Source organism: Emydura macquarii, unplaced genomic scaffold, assembly GCF_026122565.2.
Source record: "Emydura macquarii macquarii isolate MOO-44397 ecotype Brisbane River unplaced genomic scaffold, CSIRO-AGI_Emac_v2 contig_75, whole genome shotgun sequence".
Taxonomy (NCBI): Eukaryota; Metazoa; Chordata; order Testudines; family Chelidae; genus Emydura; species Emydura macquarii.
The window spans coordinates 13,123,276-13,146,402 of NW_027130212.1; the positions used below are offsets into that span (position 1 = coordinate 13,123,276).

At 39.9% G+C, this 23,127-nt stretch overlaps 1 protein-coding gene across 4 annotated transcripts in view; it reads right to left on the reverse strand.

The window, feature by feature from the left end:
- VGLL3 (vestigial like family member 3) overlaps positions 1–21,198 on the reverse strand; it is a 31,243-nt gene extending 10,045 nt beyond the window's left edge. For 2 of the 4 annotated variants that reach the window (XM_067543041.1, XM_067543025.1), the window contains exons 1-3: positions 20,597–21,198; positions 7,162–7,417; positions 295–795 (exon numbers count right to left, since the gene is read on the reverse strand). In XM_067543041.1, coding sequence (XP_067399142.1) covers positions 295–795; positions 7,162–7,417; positions 20,597–20,713 — 874 coding nt within the window. In that variant the 5' untranslated portion in view covers positions 20,714–21,198. The remainder of the gene's footprint in view (positions 1–294; positions 796–7,161; positions 7,418–20,596) is intronic. The other 2 variants (XM_067543050.1, XM_067543032.1) reach the window with 2 other exon arrangements.
- Positions 21,199–23,127: the final 1,929 nt, after the last annotated feature.

Consider the following 23,127-nt stretch of genomic DNA (forward strand, 5'->3'; position numbering starts at 1 on the left):
TGAAATTTATTCATTATTTCCTGCAGGAATTTTTAAAAATAAATGCTTCTTGTAAATCAATTGGCTGGGATGGGCCAAATGTTAGGTGCCCAGCTCCTGTTGAAAGTCAGTGAGAGTTGGCTGTCTGACTCCCAGATGCCTCTATGAAAATCCCAGCATCAGTAGGAAGAAGTCACATCCAGAAAAGTAATTGAAAGATTTGATTGGAAGCTCTGATTTAAGTGCAGGGAATCTATTTAGTCACTGCAAATAATTCCTGTTAGTCAAGCCATAGAAATGAGCAAATCATCTTACCTGTCTCAAACCCAAAGCTTGGCACAATGTCCACTGTTCCATGAAAGGCTCCAGCCCATGCTGAGGTAGCACTGGTGACAGTAGTAGGATCTGTCTTTGTCATGTCACACTGTGGAGCAGGAATCCTGGCTGCACGTACTGAAGGCATCAATAGGGATCCATACCGTGGGTCAAGGTGAGAGCTGGGGTGGTGATGATGCATGTGTGGATGGGGGTGATGGTGATGCATGTACACATCATGCATGTGTGCATATGAAGGGCTAACCTGAGATGCTAAAGGATAATGCCAAGATTCTGATGCGGTAGAGGGAGGAGGCGGGGCAGTCTGATGAAGGCTGTGTCCTGGCCAGTTGCTAGGATCTGCAGTGGGGAAGGTGCCTGGTGCAGTGACTGGGTAGTCAGGGTGGACTCCACTCAAGCATGGTGGAGGTGGAGGTTGATAAGAGGTGGTCCAAAATGAAGCTGGGAAACTGCTCCGTTGGCTTGAAATTGTTGAGCTCTCTGGAAAAAGAAAGTATAAACACTGAAAGCAATTGATAGATTAGCACTACCAGTTAAAAACAAAAACATAGCACAAGCATTGGGAGATCTAGCTTGCCACCAGTTTGCATTGCACAAGAACATGCATTGCACCATACTCATTAAATGGTTCTCCTGATCCGTCCTTCCTTAAATAACAGGATAGATTAATATATCTTAAGGACAAAAAGAACCCTCCTGATCATCTAGTTTGATCTCCTGTTCATCACTAGCCACGGAATCTCACCCAATAATTCTTGCATCAAGCTCATAACTTCTGGTTGAACTAGAGCATATCATTTAGAAAGAATCCAGTCTTCATTTAGAGACTTCAAGGGATGGAGAATCCACGATTACTTTTGCAGCATAAAGCTTTTCTAGGCTGGTGAATAGAGATGTCTGAAGTAAACATTTTCTACTGGCTCTGTATATGGATTATGGTAGGATAACAGATCCTGTTAAATTGATTACCTGCTTTGGTGGGGTAGATCATGCATAATAAATACATCTTATGTAATTTCCTTATAGAATTACAATTTGGCTCTAAGTCCAGTATATGATTGCTGCTACCTTGCAACTTTATCAAAAACAAGGTATATACCTCAAAAGCCTCATGAAAAATAAATCAGTGCTTTCATATTCTGAGTCCTCTCTCTGCAAAGTTACCAACAAGAACTTTAATTTGTTACACACCTTTGGGTGAACTCTGGCTATAAAAGAACTTTAATAGGACAAACCACTTAATTGGAAATGGATTCAAAAGTCTGAAAAGACCTGTCTACGTTCACAACTGGGGTTCAACTTATGCTAAAAGAGAATTCCAATATCATTGTATCACAAAAATCACATTTAAAAATTCCCTCTAAGGATTGGTTAGTTTTTTTGATGCAGTGACCAATGCCTCCAATCTAATGGCTTTCTAGTCAAAATATCATGTTTTTAAGTATCGCTTAAAAGAATGTGCCCCACTTTGAATAGAGCGAGTTTTTTTGGTCAAAGATGGAAATAGATTGAAATATGGGACTCCACCCTGTTATGAAAGAACACAATCATAAAAATACTCCCTGGAGAAAAAAAGTTGGTGAAGTTTTATGTTTGACCAGTCAGGGAATCCTCTGTGCTGCATAGAAAGTTTGCATCGATATTTATATTAAATTGAGACATGTCCATTTTTTAACAAGGATCCCCAAAGAGACTTGAAGACTTATTTAACAATGAATAGATGCTTCAGAAACCATTAAACTGTACTCTGCTTACTTTAAACAAAAACCGTTTAAAAAAATAAAACCTGTAAAATTGCTTTGTCTATCTGTCTGCACCATTAAGATATTTATGGGCTGATTCAAGGTCCGTTAGAATCCTTCTGTTGACTTCAGTGGGCTTTGAATCTAGCCACTATTTATAAGATAGCTTATTGTGTATGAAATAACTTCTGTCATTGATATTTTCTTTGGCAAACACTATATGCACAAAAGCAAAAATTACCTTCATGCCAAACTGCTTCAAAGGTTACAGGGTTATTTAGTAAAACACTCAATTTGTCTTTGCTTAACAGGGCTGCTTTCCATTTTTTTTAGCAATCTTCTAATATTCTAATATATCTAATATTCTGATATTAGAAGATCATAAAGTGCTTCAACTATATTACTAATATAAGCCTCACAACACCCGTGTGACATAGGTATTGTCTCCATTTTACAAATGCGCATACTGAGGTACAGAGTTTAAATAACTTGCCTGGAGAGATAGCAACAGACCTGGGAACACCTTCCCCACCCCTCTATTCCCCACTCCTTCTGTATTCTTCACTCCCAGTCCCTTCTTCTCATTAGTAGATAATACATCGTTCTTTTAGAATAGAAGAACTTGATGGTTCATTGCCAATATTTTGAGGAATCCACCCCTGCTTTTGGGGATGTGTGTTGGAAATACTGTGGCTGTCATCAGAGCTGACAGGCTCCAAATCTGAAACATTCCATAAAACAAAAAACACTTTCACACACACAAACAAAACCAAGCAAAGGAAATGAATGTTTAACTGCTAGGCATCCCTTGGATAACTCAGGTTACTAACAATGGGACAAACACTTCAGACATTACCAATCTAGCTGAATGCATATTGGCAAAAAAAAAAAAAAGTCTTAATACAGTAGAACCTCAGAGTTATGAACACCAAAGTTACGAACTGACCGGTCAACCACACACTACATTTTGAACCAGAAGTACACAATCAGACAGCAGCAGAGACACACACACACACAAAAGAAGCAAATACTGTACAGTACTGTGTTAAACATAAATTATTAAAAAATAAAGGGAAGTTTACTTTGTCAAATCTTTTTTTAAAGAAACTGTTTCATTTAAATTAAGATGGTTAAAAGCAGCATTTTTCTTCTGCTGGTAAAGTTTCAAAGATGTATTAAGTCAATTTTCAGTTGTAACCTTTTGAAAGAACAACCATGACGTTTTGTTCAGATATACGAACATTGCAGAGGTACAAACAACCTCCATTCCCAAGGTGTTTGTAACTCTGAGGGTTCTACAGGATATTTGATCTACAGCAGGTATAGAATACATCAATGTTTGGTTGCTGCAATCCAGTTCCCACTGAGTAAGTGTCCGTTTCACAAAACCACCACCACTGGCAATAGTTGGGTCTTCTTGTCAGCTTCAGGTTGAGAGGCCCAGGGACTGAATAGGCCAGGGAGGTCTCTGAAGGACAAGGTGGTCTCAACCACTCAGGGTGGAATCTATCAGTGGGAAGTTTGCACTTCTGCTGCCCATGCTGCCACTGCTACGTGGATAAACAAGAGGACTAACAAGCCAGCATTTTTTTATGAGCACTATATAAGCAAATGACACCACCAACAAAAATGTCCATAATACATTCTATGAGCTCAACTTCGAGTTGAGCCACAGCCCAAAATAGCACACATGGGAATGTCAGTTTCCATTATAGTTGAAAGTTATTCTTTCCCCTCATTTAACAGAATAAGTGAGCATAACCAATAGCCAATCTTCACAGACACTACTGTGTCAGATACCTATGAAAGAACCTACATCCTAGGGTAGCATTTTAATGGTGAGACAGTCATTTGGGTAAGGGAGATGTCAATTTGGCCATCTGGTTGATGTCAACTTGACACTGTCCCTATGAAAAAAATATATTTATACCTACCAGCTTACTTTGGCCTCCATAAAAAACAAAACAAAACAAAAACCATTTGCCAACAGATATACCACAGTTACCACAGTCATTTCCTTTTCTAAATATGAGGGGGGAAGATGGGAAGAGGACTGCAATATCTCAGATACCAGAGTGATAAACTAATGGAAATTGTTAACTTTTTAAGGGTGGTCAATGTGCTGTGCGTTGCACTGAAAACACACCAAGGCTTGCATGCTATGACAGGAGACAATTATTTGTGGAATTCTCTGCAGTACAACATTACTCTTCAGTTACTGCTAACTGAGAAAACTTTCAGTTATTATGAAGAATAATGGAAAAAGTAACACTAATCCTAAAAAATTCTTCAGTTGTAGTCTAGGCCCAAGATTTCAGGGAATTTTGAAGAATTTGTGCTATTAAGATTTCTTAAAGACAAAAACATCCGTCAGTGGTGGCTAAATTTCTTAATGGACCTATTTTAAAATTAATTTTGGTTTAAACTAATACCGGTTTTTCTTATAAATTCATTCTACATTCAAAAGAATAAGGAAGATGCCCTGTATTTTGCATGGATAAGAAAGAGATGGAATACTGCTTTATGTGCAAAACTCAATTCAGTCTTAATCACAACTAGCACCTCACATCCATCACAAAAGTAGGAGTTCATTAAATATTTTCTGGATCCAATTGTTATTCCTCATTCAGGATTCACAAGAGATAATGCAGGAAGAATAAAGGTACAATCCACTCCTACCCACTCCCAAATTTTTCTGTGTCTTTCCACAAGGCAATTATAAATGCACTGCTTATTTCTTTTACGGGCCTTTCAAGGGGTTTGTTGACTAAAAAAATTGAATGAAACGCCAAATTGCCTTTGATTATTATTAGTACTTTTAAAGTTGACATCTCCAGACTAACAAAGCATCAACTTCCTCCATACAAACTAATATGCGTTGGCTGAACTAGAGCACATTAACCTCAATGAATGAATTGGAAGACGGAAATATCAGAGGGACCATCTTTTTCCTTCTTACACTCTAGCGTGCTTAGACATTAGTTGGGCATGACAAAAATACATTTCATCCTAGTTTACCTTGAAAAACAAGTATGTACTTAATTTTCTGATTATAAACTGCAGAATCAAAGAGCTTTATTCAGCATTCCCTGGCCTAGAGCATCTTTGCGGTAGGTAGGCTGTTGCAAAGGGGCCAGAAGGGAGATACGCCTCCCTGATCCCCATCCATGGAATACTTCAGGGCAAGGACCTTTGCAACAGCACTGGTTACATGGGGTATTCTAGGTCAGGAGGAAATATGGATAAGGCAATTGTATGCTGGGCTATTCTGTGCTCCTGCAAAGCTCCATAGGGGCCATGGATAGAGCTGATCAGGAAATAGTTTTGAGATTTTAAAGAAATTTCCTATTCTGCATTGGGACAAACTGAGACCTTCAAAAAAAAATTTTTTTTCATAAAAAAAGACTGAGGCACCCCAGCATATCATATAGCCCAGTGGTCAGGGCTCTGACCTGGTAGATGGGAGACATAGGGTCCATTCGCTGCTCTTCCTGATTTGGAGCAGGGACTTGAACCCCAGTCTTCCACATCTCAGGTGAGTGCCTGATTTTTGACTATTCTGTGGCACGTCTATATGTCTCCCTCCCTCATCCTGGACTTGAGAAGTCTTCCCAATTAATGTTTCATCAAAGCTGATCCTTTTCCCACAAAAAGGCTTGGTTTCAATGAACTGGCATTTTTCAACAAAATTCCCAAGCAGCTCTAGTCATGGAATCACAGAGAGGCGCTGGAGAAGCCGCAAGGGCATATGATGCCATAGATGTGATGGACTCTGCCCCACCAGCATGGAAGGTGTGAGGGCTGCATGCAAGATGGTTCCCTCTTTGGGAAGTAATGTGATGATCATCATCCTTCTTAAATGTTTATAGTTTGCTGGGAGGACAAGATGGCTGCTTGCAAGTATTCAACTCTTCATTTTTCTTTGTAACTATGGGCTTCATCCTACTCTCCATCAAGTCCATGGGAAAACTCCCATTAACTTTAATAGTGCAGGATCCAGTCCTATTTTTCCCCAGTTCCCTAACTATTTTGCTGAACTCCTTGCCGCTTGTTAATCTCTTTCTGGCAAGATGGTCTTTTTGCATTATTTTTCTTTTTCCCAGTGGTGTTCAAAAATCTTCTCTTTTATCAACTGTGAATTTCATTAATGCACTGTTTGCTCCTTCTTCCAGATTGTTAATTAAGATGTTAAACAAGATCAGTTCCAACACAGATTTTCGTGGTATCTCACTCACCCAACTTGATATGTTGCCACTTCTTACCCCCCCTGGCGCACAGCCCTTCTGCCAATTATCAGTCTACATCACAAGATGATTTCAATTATTTTTGAAAAAGGTTTTGAGAAACACTGTATAAAAAGCTTCGTTTACCAAAATCCAAATATATTATATCTACTGCTCTCTCTTCATCCACTAATTTTGCAACCCTATGAAAACAAGCCATCCAGCTTGTCTGGCAAGACCTGCTCTTTATAAAATTAACACTGCTTAATGTGTTCATCCTTCTAGAGACATGTACTTTATGTACTTATCCAGCTCACATTACTATAGTATCCAAATGCCTCACAATCACAACACCGCATCATGGAAGCGCTGTACTATTATCTCCAATTTTCAGATGGAGAACTGACCCAGAGAGACCTGATGACTATGTCCAGAGTCACACAGGAAGTCTGTGGCAGAGCAGGAAATTGAACCTGGGTCTCCTGAGTCCCAAGCTAGTGCCCTAACCACTGGACAGGCCATCCGTCCATTATCCTCTGTGACCAAATTTTTCAAACTTTGGGGCTGAAAGTTATGCCTCAGATCTTATAGTAGTCCCTTGTGAAGCCACACTGGCCAGTTCCAGTTCCTCACAGACCCACTGAATGCCAGGAAGAATTTGAAAAGCCCATATCCTCCACATCTTTGATTCTTGCTCCCTGCTTGTCAATTCCAGCCATTCTCCCGAGAAATTCCTTGCTGTTTCCACATACTCTGGAGCCAGGGGGTATTTCCACTGTGACTAAAGAAGCAAAATTACAGCCGTAATGCAGCATGCGTAGTCATAAAACAGATTGACTGAGTAAGCTAGAAGCATGTAATCAAATTATTACTTCTCTTACCTCTCCACAGAGGGCTTAGCCCTGCCTTGCTTTTTGAAAGGGCAGTTTCTGGGTTGAAGCTGCTGGCTTGGTTCAAAGCTCTTGAGAAGTGTTCATCCACTACTGACCCAATGTCTCCCTGGAAGTAAGTGAAAAGGACACAGCGAGAGTTAAGGTATTCCATCTCAGCAGGCTGGTCTTTCTCATCCTCCTCCTGTTTGCTGGGAAGGGTCACCTCCAGGGACTCTTGCATCTTGTTGTATACAGCTAACTTCTTCTGGGATTAAAAAACAAAACAAGAAGATGCATCACTAGTGGCAGTTCATGGAAACACAACACCCAGTTTCCTTAAAGGAAATTACATAAATTTAATATATATACACATTTCATAATGCCTTAGGAGTAAAGCTGGTAGAAAAAAATATGAGAAAATTTTAATGAACGTGTTCATAAAAAAAATAACCTGTCCCTGTTTTTCATAGAACATTTTCAAAATTTTTCAACCTGCCCCACTTCAGAGTTTCATGTGGCTCAGGCACACACTTAAGCCCCAGTTCTCACATGCACTGAGCAGCCACAACTCCGAATCAAGTTAATGAGAGTTGCAGTAGCTCAGCACCTCTGAAAAACAAAAAAACAAAACACAGACGATAACAGCTCAATCCTGAAGTCCTTACACATCTTCACTGCTATGAACAGCCCCCACAGGCCATAGGCTTGGACCCTAACTTTATAGAAGAGTGTGCCACATACTGTATAATTTAAAACATTTCACTTTAAATATTTCACTTTGGAACAGATTTTGCCATCTCCATTTTCTTTGAACACCACCTCACTCCACAAGTACTAGTGCCAGTGGACGCAATAGGACCTGTTGTAATAATTGGGCAGAGAGCCTAATTTTGCGATCAATTGTAAAAATCATGCAAAAGTTCATAACAACATATGTTGATGGGAAAAGGTACAAAAGGGAGACACACAGAATGACTGAATTAGTCTAAACAAAAAGGCCTGCATATATAACTCAAGGACTGCGTTAAGATCATGCTTGGTAAACAAGAAAATGTAGGTCCAAAAAATCAGTGAACCGAAATTGGTGTGTCAGAAAGTAGACCTAACTGGTGAACAAAATAATGAGGGAATGGTCTTGTCCATCCGTCACTCCCTTTTTTGGTCCTTAAAGAAAATATACTCGGGGGGAGGGAGGAGGAGAATACGAATGAACAGACAGAGGCTGCTGGAGAGGACATCACCATAATGAATGCCACCGTGGACGAACCGTTTCCTCGAATCCTGGACCTTTGTCATCCTGATTCTGAGAAATGTCCTATCCAAACCATGTCAGAGAGAGTGATCTAGATAACAATGGCATGTGTACAAGCTCCATCTGAATCCCAACCACCACCTGAGATGAAACAGGATTGGATTTTAACAACAGCAACAACAGCTCCAGCCCATCTCAACTAGCTTCTTCTCTTTTACCCAAAAGGGCAGGTTTTGCTATCTTTCATATGATCTAAGAAACTGACAAACAAGGGTTTTTTTTCCTTCTAAAACTCTCTCCATCTAAAGTAAAAGGGAACAAAAAAATGATGTTAAAATGCAAAACCTTACTTAAAATTTTACATTTCAAATATTTTAACCATTTTTCCTTCTTTTCTGTATCTTTAATAAAAAAATTAAAATGGTGAGTTTGCCATGGTGCTAAGCAGCTTGAGGTCTCTGTATTCCTGGAACTTGTTTTAACATGGTTTAATGTGAGACAGTGACTGGGTTATGCTAACAGGTTTGGCCCATTTATCACATCTAAATTAATACAATATTTTGATGCCCATTGTTAGTCTTAAAGAGTCAATACATATCCAGAAGCTGACACCTTGGCAAACAAGCAATTTTATTCAAAGTTTAAAACAAAAGTTTTATAATTCTCAAATGTGTTGAGCTTGTTTGAGATAAGCATGCAAAGCAAACCATTAATGTTTTTGCTTTAAAAAAACGGGGGGGTAGGAGGGGCTAAAGATTGTTTTAAAGTTTGGGTTTTTTTTTTTAAATTAATTTCTTTAAAAAATGTTGGTTTTTTGTTTGTTTGTTTGTTTGAAAGTTTGTAGCTTCTGTAATTAGTAATAATTGTAAAGGTTTTGAAAATAATTTTTTTAAAAAGCAAAAGTGGTAACATTAAAATTTTTTAAACTGTTGAAGGTTATATTGCTAATGCAGACTTTTACAAAAACAACATTTTCGGTAACCCTCTTTTTAACAAAATGCCAGGTTAATTCAGGGCTGCTACTGCATTAATTGTGAATTAAAACTCAAACCTCTCTTGAAACAACTTAATAAAGTGTCAAAATATTTTGGGTGTGCTACAATTTGGCTTTAAGGCTTTGTTTTTGTGTTTTAGGCAACCTGAATGGTAAAAATGACTGAAACAAAATTGTTTGTTTTTTTAAATATGACATATAAGTTAAATATAATAATGCATGTTAAACTATGCCATCCTAATGTATATAAGGCCAAGATTCCTCCCTTTAGTTGAAGGTATGCAATATACCAATGTCTAATTTATTCTGATTTCACTACAGAAATGTAAATAGTTGTATCATTATCGTTTTTCATATTTGATAAAATAGTGCCAAGCCAATTTAAGTACATATAACATTAAGAAAATTTTAAGTTTAATTTTCTTTTGTTTATAACTGATGTTATGAGCAAATATCCAACTATAGGCAGAAATGGTTCATAAAAGAGAGGGATTAGGTTGTGTTAACTGTCTACAAATTGACTTTAATTGTGAGCTCAACTATGAAAAGTAAGTGAAAGTTCAAAAGATGTCACAACAACCTGTAAATGTTTGACTGCATGGGAATTAACCATGGAAAATAGTCCAAATTGTTTTCAGTAACGATGTTATGAACAAGTGTAAGAAAACCAGACCAGGAGACTAAATTATGCCAAACAAAAAAAGGCCCATTGATACGATTAAAAAATTCTGTTGAGTTAGACTTAATAAACATGAAGATACTAGTCTAGAAATTAATGAACCAAGATTAGTATGGCGGATCTCAGGTCTAAATAGTGGACAAAATGATGAAGGAATGAAATATGCCACCCACTTTTCCTCTTTTTGGTGTTCTTAAAGAGACTTTGGGGAGGGGGAATCCACCATCCCAATGCATCTCATCCCAGCTCACCTTGACCGACCTCAGCTTCCCAGCTTGTCCCATCCCAACTCATCTCAACTAACCTTCCTTCGCCCCAAGACAGAGGGAGCAGACCAGGTGGAAGGATTTCCTTCCCAAGAAGGTGGTCATCAGGCCTTGCTCTTATTTAAGGAACTTTGTTTTTCACCTGTGAGTCCCAAAAATCATCATATCATCATGACATCCAGTCCTCAATACATCAGTGAGAATCGTCAGCACTACAGAGGCACATGAGATCCTATTCTCTCTCCCTTCCTTTTTGCATTACTTTCTGCTTCACTGATTTTCCCCTTCCTATTCTATCTCTCTTGGCTTTTCACTGAATCCTGAAATCAGTTGTACCTCATGCATTACCACAGCAAAATGAGATGGCCCAGCTCTGTCCTATCTGAGGAAAAAGGACCCAACCAGATGACATCCCTGACTGGAATGTGAGCTTGAGTCCAAGCAACAGGTGTCATTGCCAACCTGAAAGCCTAAAGCATCCATTTGTTACTGACCAGCTGCCCAGTGTTCCAGAAACATCAACAAAAGCCATATTTCCCCCACATCTGTCTCTCCTCCACTTTATGTCTGTTTGGTAAAAACAGGAGAAGTGAATATTCTTTCACAGGATTGACAGTAATATTAACCCTTCCTTTTCATCAAAGAAAGTTGTTAATGAAAATGAGAGATTCTTATATTTTGCCTCCAAAAGCAGAGACTTTAATAGGTCTTATTAAGTTTGTTTTTTGTAATCACTCAATTTCAGTTTTAATATAAATGTTTGTTTTAATTTCTTGGGGGGGGGGTTGTCTGATCAATAAACTCTCAACTTTAGAATGAATGTTTGTGGGTGTATGCCAAGAAATTGAGTAAACCAGGACCCCTGTAGAAAAAACCCTGAACCTATGTATCACTGTTTTAATGTTGGACAGTGAAAGAGTTCATAACTCTTTGGCCCTTGAGATCAATTCAGACTACTTGCAGAGGGAGGTACTACTGCGCATGAGTAAAGGTGACAGAATCTGACCCTTTTTGAGAAGTTTCATGGTACAAAGTAATGCTACTGATATAAGAGAAAAACCGTTTTCCTCTCTCACTGGAGCCTATGCTGCCTTTTTTTTTTTTTTTTTTTTAAACATAATTTGTAAAAGCAGTAGGGGTAGCAACAGTGAAGTAAGAAATAAACAAACATAATTTTGGAGAAAAAACCATTGACAACCTCCAAACAAGAAATATAGACAGTTTAACCCCCCCCCCCCCCCCAACAAAAACAAAAACAGAAGCCTGTGAACAACTATTCCCAACTCTTTTCTCTCTCAAATCAAACCAAAATATCCAAATAAGTGTGTGTGAAGATCAATTTTGCATGGAACATATTTTTCAGATGTTCCACTTCACAACAGTTTTCACAGAAAGTAAGCTCACCACAACCAGTAGGCTGCAGTGGCAAAAGCCAGCCATTTAAACAACCAACTCTACACAGACAGATGCAGCAACACAGACATGATTGAAGCACACATGCATCACTACTCAGTAGCTTCATTTTAAAAACAGAGTCTGATCCATCTATTATGATTTGCTTGGCAACATTTTAGCACCATCAGTATCTTCAAGGTTATGACTCTTGCCTTTTCCTAAGAATTTATTATTTATATAGCACATTTTTGGTTCCTAGATCTTTTATGAACTTCCTTCCACATAATAGCATACTAGATTGATTTTAATATTTTATATAATTGGAACCTCTTGCAATCTGGCAAACTACAGAGCGAGTTACAGTTGGGATATTTAAAAAGACAGAATTTAATTACTGTGAAATAAAGTAGAAATACAAGGATTACTTCTTAATAAGAAGTGATTACTAGAAAATGCATGTTATGTAAATCTATTCACTACAAGCAGCATAATCCAAATATTGCAAATGCAACTAATAAACCTATAAGCTTGAAGTCCACAATTTTATTATAAAGTTAACACACTGCAGAACCTAGTCTTGGATTGTATCATTAAGACTGAACACTGCAACAATAAAGTAATCGTTCAAATTCTAATGACATTACAGAAAATTCTATGCTGAATATAATAATCATAAGTCACTTTATTTTATTTATCATTCAGAGAATCCTAAATGACTGTTGGAAATTCAATTCAAACTAATAGAGGCAAGTTTCCACTAAAATATTGCTTAGTGGAATATGTTTTATTTAGACATATGGTTAGAGAAACATTCATTTTATACCAAGCCCCTTTCACAAACACACGCAAACTGGGGGAGAAAAGACAAAAATGTGCAGAGGATAATAGCAAAACTCTGAATAGTTTCATTTTAAAAGTGAACTGCTTTACTTTAAAGTGAAAACATAGCTAGCTGTGTATTAAATTATGACAGGCAATTATTTTGAATGGAGGCGATTTGGGGACTTAGAACATAGTATATGTTATTAATATGCTTTTTAAAAAGTATTAAACAAGAAGTTTCATAAAATGATGCTTTCCTAATGCCAGATCTTGCAATTTTTACTCAGGCAAGACTGCCAATGAACTTAATATTTTTGTCTAAGCAAGCACTGAATATCAGGCCTTAATGCACTCTATGTGGTTACAGAATTTACAATATAATATATGTATCTTGTACTTCATATATGTAAGAGAGCAGTAACATTACACATACTCTAGAAGTGCAGATTAACTCCAGTTTCCATTAAAAACCAGGCCCAAAGTGTGAAGGTTTGTATTGTTGTTGTTTTAAACCAAGAGAAAAAGTTTTATAGATGTCTAACAGGTATTGATGATATTAGGGTCTATATCAGATCTTAGACTATATGCCAGACCTTAATAAAGTATGTATAACACTGAAGACGTTGATATATATCATGGATGTGCCACGTGTACTTACATTGCAAATACAGAAATACATATATGTGTACACAATTATGTAGACACTCACAGTTTAACATAGCGCCTGGATTGACTTGGTTATCAGGAAGGAAGTCTTTCAATGTTCCTATAAAGAGACTGGAGTTCAGGAAATTAAAATTTATCTCCAGAGTTGCTTCTCTGTGCAGGAATGTTCTGCTTTCCACAGTCTAAGAATCTGATTTATTTTCCATTTCAATCCTCCCAGACCCCTTTCTAGTCCATGAAGTTATTCTAAACAGTTGTTTGATTGATTTTAAAAAACAATGACTCTTCGGTATTTCTCTCTCTTTTTATGCCAGTAGTGCCGATTATTGAACTTTTGGGCATAGATTAACATGAAATGATTGACAGTCAAAGTTGATGACTCTTACAAAGATAAGAATATGAGTTCTATGTTAAAGTAAAATTTTCAGGATTTATGAATGATTCTATTTAAGGTTATGAAAAGACTACTGAACAGGTTGGGTTTTTAAAAAAAAAAAAAAAAAAAAAAAAAAAAAAAAAGAAATCCAATTTTATACCACAAGTGGAAAACTCTCAGACAATCGAAATACCAGTTACAGTCAATCTTCTCTTCACTAAATACAGCATTGTATTGAACAAGACGCTATAATGAGATCACTTAATATATCTCCCTTCTCAGAGGATATTTACTTTAACAGAAATCAAATTGTTCTCTCCCCCTTCAAACTTCTCTACCTGCCAGCTAACTTGTGAGCTGCTTCTTTGGATTTCAGTAGTGATCTCCTTGCGAGCATTTATATTTGCACCAGTGCTATTTAAAATGTATGCGAGATTCTTGACCTTTGGCTGAATTTGCCTAAGGATGTTCTTGCTTGTGCTGGTTAAGCTGCTGACAACCACAATCTATGCTAACCCAGTTTCACTTGTACATTTATCATACCATCAGTTCTGACATGTATTTAAGCAGTCGAAGATTACACAATATCATCACTAAAGTCTAAGACTTCTAGTCTTCTCTCTTAGATACAATGCCATACTTCTGGCTCTAGGTGGAATAATATATATGGGATCCCACACTACACACTTCCTAATTATGCCCAGGTCTGCGATCCGCTCATGTACTACTCATGATATCCTCTATTCCATTTCCCTTCCACCTCTAGCTTGTAAGCCTTCCTATCTGTTTTGAAGTTTTATAGTCTCTGAAAACCTATGTCTCTACATGAGCTAGAAGGTAGAATTAAAGCTCAGATTAGCACATGGGAAACAAGGGTGGCCAATAAGAGAATTCAGTCTCTGCAACAGTCTGCTATTAGATTAGATCAAAGACAAGGAATCCAGCATGGCACTTAAGTTAGTGGATCAAATCAAGTTCATGTGCCATAGGATATCTGGACAAGTATAGCCTTACAAAGTATGCTTGAATAAACTAAAAGTCACCATTACTTTTGAGATCTATTCACAAGCAGGCCCTTCCTATGGGGAAATAAATAGGGTTAGCTTGATTTTAGATCTTACTATGCCTAGTCAAAAAAAAAAAAAAAAAAAAAAAGTCTATAGCAAATCATTAGTGACAAGTGAACCTTAAAAAACATATGAAGGTTCAGGTTGGATGAGCATTCAGAGTTTTGGTAAATAGATAAACTTTGGTCTAGAAATCAAACTGAAATGGCTAAGCCTTATATTAGTGTAAATGGAGAGAAAATCTTGTGCAAAAAGGCTGAGGAAACAGCCCATAACCCTCTTCAAAGAAAAAGCTTGTCATTCTAGAAGCCACCAAAATGGAATTTTAGTAACCAACTGTGGGCATGACTCTGTGTAAAAGTGGCTCTTGTATATAAAGTAGACAGCATTTAACCCTCCTTCTCCCCCCCCCCGGCCCCAAAAAAGGACATTTTCAAACAATCAGAAGCTAGATAGCTAGATTACTCAAGGCAGCTCTGGGCTACAAATTAGTATTTGCAGGGAACTTGGAAAGTATAAAGTGCTAACTGTTATAATTACAAATGAATAAGTAAGGAAATGAGCTTATGCAGAATAGCTCTGCACAGCAAAATTAGTGTATTTCTTTCACCTGAATCTTTGGATTATCAGTAACAGTGCAGAGGAAAGGGGATTGAGGATTGCACAGTTAAAATTATCCTTTGTTAAACAATGTATTCTGTTGGTAGCCATATAGTTTAATAAACTATTTTCCTGGAAATACGTAAATAACTGAATTAAACAATATATACTTGGGGATAATAAAACTTCCACTGGGACACTAGATAGGTCAGCAAATTGGAAATGGGATACAGAGTCTCTCATCTTTAGGTCACTAGCTTAAAACTGGTTCGAGGTAGAGTGAATGGAAGTAGTTATCATCTGACAATATGTAGGTGGCCCATGTGAAATGGAGAGGCTACCAAATTTAGATCTCACTCCAGTTCCCATATAAAACAATCATGGGAAACAACTATTGCCACCCTAGCTGGCAATCTCAGCCAAAAGGCCAAGGGGCTGATTACCTTACCACCATATTGTACTGATGGAGGAAAGTGACTGGAAGAGAAAGAAACCACCAATTCAGAGGAGGAGAGTAAGAGGGGGCAAGTACTTTATAAGTACTGTTTAATTATTTATAATTTATAATTTATTTCTTGGCAAGAAACTCATACTAGTAAGAAAAGCAGGAATACTGCATGTCAACCCATGTACCACTGATGTCAGTGGAATTGCATGGGGTGTAAATCATGGTAGGATTCAGCCACATATATCTATAATGTGAACTTGGAAGACACTTTTAAAGAAAAGTGGGCTTGATCAAAGGCCCAATGAAATTAATGGAAAGGCTCCCACTGGGCTTTGAATCAGATCCTGAGGAAGCATTTTGATAAAAATAAGATGACAGATTTTAATATCTTGAATATTGTGTAATTCTATCAGCATGGATCCTGACTACCCAGCAACAAGAGCAATATATGCCTAGTATAACACTATCATACACATACGGGTACAGTGTACTTTTCAATTCTTTGATACTTTGGCAGGAGGAAAAAAGGAAAACTCAGTCTGCAAGCAGATGCATACTCCAGGGTTGCACCTCATTTTCACTTGTCCAATCTGGCACTGTGTGTGTGTATCCTATCTATTTTCTTGGACAGACACCCGGGACTTCAGCATTCCTATAGATCTAGGTGCAATTTAAAAAAAAAAAAAGGAACACACTCCAGAGTGTTAGGGCCCAACTCCCATTGAATGTTAATGGGTGTCAGGTCCTAATCCCCTTAAGATCTTTTAAAAATCCCATACTAAATAAGTTTGCCAGAAAATTATTTCGTGGCAACGGAACTGTGAAAAGCCATGGCTCCAGAATTTCTGCAGTAATTTTAGGGAACAGAAAGTTACAGATATAGAAATGAAGGGGCAGAGATGTTACTCTTAGAAGAATGATGTATCACTTACTTTAAAAAAAAAAAAAAAACCTACCCAGGACTTCACTTCTGCATGCAACAATACTTGATATTCCATAATTTTAAATCATCCGCTTACTTTAAAAGGAGATGTGATTGCATTCTTAACCCATTTTTAAAAAATATCTTCAAAATCCTTTCACAGCTAATATGGCTAATATGATAACAGTTAGTTACATGCCAAAGAAACATTTACCAACACACCTATAAAGTACCAATTAAAATAAGCGAAGATTACCTTTCCAAACAATTATTGTTACCTACATACTGTGTAAACCGGTATAGTTCCACTAGCTGAGGTTTTGGCCAGGCCTATTAAAAGATGCAACTCCTATAGCAAAAACCAGCATAGAAACTTTTGTATGCAACACAGATTTTATTACTCCAAAAATCCTTCAAGATGCCTAAACTTCAGTGAGAAAAACATACCACCAAAAACCTGGAAAGAATCTGAAACTTTGAGGCCAAAAAGATCCATTACAGATTAGTCTGCTTTATCAAGAAATTGATTTTTTCCCAATTCAGTTCCAAAAGACAAGTTGTGAGGCTGAGTTCTTGCATATTTCAAGGATGAGCTCCACCTCATTAGATCTGCTATAGTTTTACTTTTAAATGGCCCATTAATGCATTTTTAAAAAATACTCTTAATTCTGGTAAATAAAAAAATTATTTAAAATAGTTCTTATCTTTACCAAACACTTAGGAAAGCAGAGATTGACATGATGAACACGTAAGGGAATAAAAACACAGCGATAGTTACTTTTATAAAGCATTGAGGATTGTCAGGCAATCAAAGTGCTTGATTGAGTGAATATCCCTGGCAATCTGATTTTGAAGAAACCTGTGTGTTTTGTGTAGTGTGAAATACTGTCTGAACAATTTGTTCCATTGTGACTGTTCAGATGGAAGAGGAGCCTATTATATGGTTTTTGTGTTTTATTTTTAAGTGTTGGATCTCAGGGCACTTCAAAGTGAATTTATAAACCGCTCCATACGTCAGAGCTGTTTTTACATCCAAAATTCCCAGGTCAGTACACTACAGAAGTGCTCTACGTTCTAGTCCTATAGCCTGAATTTCAAACAGTTCATAAGGAGCCCTCCAATTCAAACAGAAGTAGTGTGAACTATTTGAGGAAAGCTAGTGCAAGTGGGATGAACTGATTAAAAACAAATCATTGATGTAACTTTTGTAATAACAGCATGTTTTGTATTTGCAGTAACCTATAAATTGTATTGGTTCAACTCTATGTTCTCTTATCTTACACATTTAACACCATCTCTCTTACTGCTAAAGCAACAAATAACTTGATCCAACACCAATTGTCTTCATCTTTAATAAAATAAAATTATTAGCAACTAAGCTTTCACTGTGATGCTTCTAGGACAAACATCACTCATATTTAAAACCTCCCGTATCCTTAAATGCTGAGTGCAAGCTCATTTTTATCTCTATCATTTGAAGCCAATCACAATCTAAAGTGTGAAGCAGAAGGAATAGTTACATCAAACTGCAGCATAGTTAAAGCTAATGACTGTTTAATGTATTTCCTTACAAAACGTACTATGTATATTGTACCAAAAGCCTAAGAAGAATGCACACAAATCAGACAAAACCTAAAACTTCGTTTTCAACCCTAATTTTATATTTTTAGGTCTTCTAGTCAAATACAGCATCTTTATTTTCCGCATAAAACTAAAATTCCTGGACAAGTTAGAGCCTTCCATTCTGCAAGCTCTGACCTAGATTTGAAAAATCAATTTGAAAGCATGTTGCAATGGACAAAAAACTCCAAACTTTCTTGTTGCCCTTGAATAACATCAGCAACCTGGAAAAGTCAGCTTTAGTATAATTTCTGCAAAACTCTCTCTCTCTCTCCCTCTCACACACACACAAACGCACACACAACAATAAATAAAAAGAAAACAATAACATTCAGTAGGAATTTTAATGTTTTTGCCCATATTTGTGTCTTCCAGGCAAGCTGATATTAGGGGTCACTTCCCATGAACGGAGAAAACAATCTTCATGGATAATAATGATAAAAACTTATGGAATGCAGCAACAACCAAAAAATGTATTCTCAGATGACTACATTAGGGCCAAGTCAATATTAGTCCCACTTCACCCACGCACTGCATAGTCTAAAAATGCTGTCAGCCTGATAAGAATTTCCTGATTCAGATCACCAAGTTCAAGTGTAAAATTATTTTAGCTGATATTCTAAAAGACCACGGTTTTGTTCAAACAGTCCCCTTCCCCAAAAAATATTTTATAGACCTTAACAGCTACACTAGTTGAAAGCAGCAAAGTAAAGCTAAGTGGGCACAAAAAAAATGTATTCAGAAAACAGAGTGCTTGATATGAAATAGTCTGTCCTACTCTTATGACATCTTCAGCTATGTATTTGCATCAGGTGCCTGAGAATAGATCGTATATGTGATTTTTGGTCACAATGTAGATTTGACAACTATCAAATGTAAGTAGCCATTATTAACATTAATAAACAAAATACTTTATTTAAAACCGCAGACAATAGGGTGTGGGGATAGAGGTTACTAGGGCGTGCCTGGGAAGGAGAGTGGGGGAAAGGCTGACTTCCTCCCATCTTTAAAATGAGACAGAACTTTCCAGCCTAAAAAAAACACCAAACTATCTGACCAACTCCTAAGAGTTGTTTTTTTGAAGCACACCTACCCAGGGCTGAGCCCCAGCATGCACCTCTGAGCTTGCCACCTCAGTTATGAAAGTAAAAACAATTGCTTGAGCCCAGGCACCCCTTTCATTACAAATTAAACACTACACCTACCTCACCCCTCCAACATTACACCCCGGCTAGTCTGGAGAGAGCTTGAAACGTCTCCGCTTGCTGGGCATGGAGCTTTCACGTTCCGATCTCTGGGTGCCAAGTACATTCCTGGGGACTGGCGAAAAACTGCCAGCTAACTAACTCCTTCCCTCAAAGCCAGGGAAGCCTGCTGAGATTCTCGCACCAAGCCAGACCGAGATTCCCCCTCCTTACCAGACTGCCCCGATGCGTCCACAAGATCTCCGTTCGAAAGGTCTCCGACTCCGAAGCAAGCGATATGCCAACCCAACCAGCTCCACGTCTCTGCTGCCTCCATCCTCCTCCTCCCCCGCCCCCACCCAAACTCAATCCAAACCCAAGCCCCGGGATCAGAGGGAAACTCACCCAAGGCGCCTGGTCCCTGCCGCTTTCTCTCTCTCCTGGTTGTCATCGTAACTTCCCCTCCGACAGCAGGATGTGGGGGAGCGCCCTCCACTCCCACCCCCCGGGGCTTGGAGCGCTGCCCGCCGCGGGGACGCTAGGTCCCGCTCGCTCATCTCTCAGCACCCAGCCCAGAGCCGGCCCAGTGCAGCGGAGCGCACACATACAGCAGCGCAGCGCACACATACAGCAGCGCTACCCGGCCGGCGGAGACGGGCCGCTGCCCCGCGTCAGTGAGACGAACTCCAGAGGCGCGCCACGGGCAGCGGGGGCGCAGCGATGCGCCCGACAGGCTCAGCTGGCCCGCCCCGGAGCCGCGCGGAGCAGAGCTGGGCATGCCGCTCACTGGAGGCAGCACGAGCTAAGCAGCCCACGGCGCTGCGCAGGGATAGACACCAACACACCAGGCGCCGACCCAGCCCTAGGCGTCTACACACACACACGCTAGCGGCGCACGGATCCCGCGTCAGGTGCTTGGCTGGGCTCTCCCTCCCAGAGTGGGATGCACGGACAGTGCCCGCCCAGAGGGTGCCCCGGGGCCGGGCGAGCTGCGCTTCCTTTGGTCGGATTCCCCACCCAGCGCGGCTCCCGCTCCCCCTGCTGCGGCTTCCCGACTCCAGCGGCTCCGCGAGCAGATCCGGGGAGTGGCATCCCCCGACCCACGCCTGGGTGAACGCTCGGCTCGGAGCCCCCTCGGAGACCGGCGGCTCACCTGCTGGCTCTGCGGAGGAAAGGGGCAATACGCAGCTGCCGCCACCGGGCTTGGCAGATACTGGGGCGCCCCACACGCCGCCTGGGACTGGTGCATCACAACGTCCGAGCAGCTCATGGCAGCGGCCGCCGGGGCAGGGGAGCCGCCAGCGCTACAGCTACTCCCTGCGCCGCTGCCCTGCGCGGCCCCCTGCCGCAGCGGCTGGGCGCTGGGCTGCGCTCTCCCTGGGCAGGCAGCTGGTCAGAAGCGCCGAGCTCTGCAGAGAGGACGGAGGTGGCGGAGCCCTCATCTTCAGGAGCCCCCGGATCCCGCTCGGACACTTATATAGGAGCCCGGCGGCAGCTGGGGCAGCGGCGGAATTGGGCGCATAGCGGCGGTGGCAGCGGCGGCGCAGCCCCGGGGCGGCGGAGTGGGGCACAGCGCCGCAGCTGCTTATTACCATACACACAATGAGCAGCTCCGGGCTCTGCCAATGGCCAGCGCCCAGAGCAGGAGGGGGGGGAAGAGAGAAGGAACCAAAGTTCCGAAACTCCGCCCCCCTACCCTCCCCCGCCTCCGGATTGGACGCAAGTTTGCTTCTGGGCTGCGGGGCTGAAAGCTGAGTGGGCCAGAAAAGGGGCGTGTCATCGGAGACTGTGACCGGCCCCCTCTTCAGTTTGCGGTCCTGTTAGATGCTGTGTACTTTTGCAGCCGCTGGAACCTAGAAGGCACCACAGTAGAGGATGGCAGTGGCATCTGGAGGAGGATTGGAGCTGGCTGAAAGGAGTCCTGCAGTGGGAATCTATCAGTGGGCTGCACTTAGTAGTCAGGTGCTGGGTGCTGTCTGCCTTTGGCATTAATGTGGTTTCTTACAGGGATGTCCAAAGATCTCTTAGGAAAGTACTTTTACCACGACTCCACTGAAAAGTTTGCCCATTCATTGAAAGCATTGTTTCTCTCTTTCTGCAAAAGTGAAGAGAAACCTCTAAACGCACCACCTACAGGTCCATCAAAAATTGGTTGTCTAGTGAAAGTGGAACAAGTGATCTTGATATGAGCTAAATTGCACTGGAAGCCTTTAGAACACTTTAAAGTAGTTTGAGACAATCAGGTGGCCTGATGAATGTGTCCCTTACTGTAGGTTTCATTGTAAGTTGTTTGCTTTACTGCATTTTCTTTTTACATGAACCTTTGTTCTAATTGCACTTGTTTTTCTTATATAACCGAGGCTCCTCCAGAAGTTTTGCGATAATTTATAGTGAGTGATGTTGAGGGCAAGGGGCATCTCAGTATAACACACTCTAAAATCCTTCAAGTCTAGAAGGAGAAACCTATAAACTGTCTGAAAATGAATCCATAATGAGTGAGACTCTCTCCAACTGAATGGGAGTTGAGAGGCCATAGATATATCTGCCAGATAGAGAACAACGTAAGGAGTAACATCTCAGTTCTTATTATTATTGTTCTTTGCTGTGCTCACTTATGATATCGTCCCAGATGCTGTGAATACTTACATATGTGCTTAAATTTATGTATGTGAGTAGTCCCATTGAGATCATATCATTTGACCGCAAGGAGATTATTCACATTGGGACAAAGCTTAGCATGTGCATAAGTGTTCACAGGACTGGGGTCACTATACTCCGATCCTGGTTCCTAGGTATCATGAAATTTTTTCTCAAATAAAATTTGACTTTTAATTTTGGACATCAGCGACTTGCATTTAGGGATTAGTAAAAAAGAATTTTTGCTATAAGCTGGAGATGCATCAGTTGAAACTGACAGGAGGAAGAGAAGGACCTGGGCGTACTGGTTGATCACAGGATGACTATGAGCCACAAATGTGATGTGTCCGTGAAAAAAGCTAATGAGGTCCTAGAATGCATCAGGCAAGGTATTTCCAGTAGAGATAGGGAGGTGTTAGTACTATTATATAAAGGGCTAGTGAGAGCTCATCTGGAATACTGTGTGCAGTTCTGGTCTCCCATGTTTAAGAAAGATTAATTCAAACTGGAACAGGTGCAGAGAAGGACTACTAGGATGATCTGAGGAATGGAAAACCTACCTTATGAGAGGAGACTCAAAGAGCTTGGCTTGTTTAGCCTAACCAAAAGAAGGCTGAGGGGAGATATGATTGCTCTCTATAAATATATGAGATAAATACAAGGGATGGAGAGGAAGTATTTATGTTCAGTCCCAATGTGGACAGAAGAATTAATGGATATAAACTGGCCATCAGGAATTTTAGACTTGAAATTAGATGAAGGTTTCTAACCACTAGAGGAGTGAAAAGGAACAGCCTTCCAAGGGGAGCAGTGGGGGCAAAAAATTTAGTTCGCTTCAAGACTGAGTTTGATAAATTTATGGAGGGGATAGTATGCTGGGACAGCCTAATTTGGCAATTAACTAATCTTTGACTACTATGTAAATATGCCCAATGGACTGTGATAAAATGTTAGATGCGACGGGTTCTGAATTACTACAGAGAATTCTTTCCAGGTGTCTGGCTGGTGAGTCTTACCCACATGCTCAGGGTTAGGCTGATCGCCATA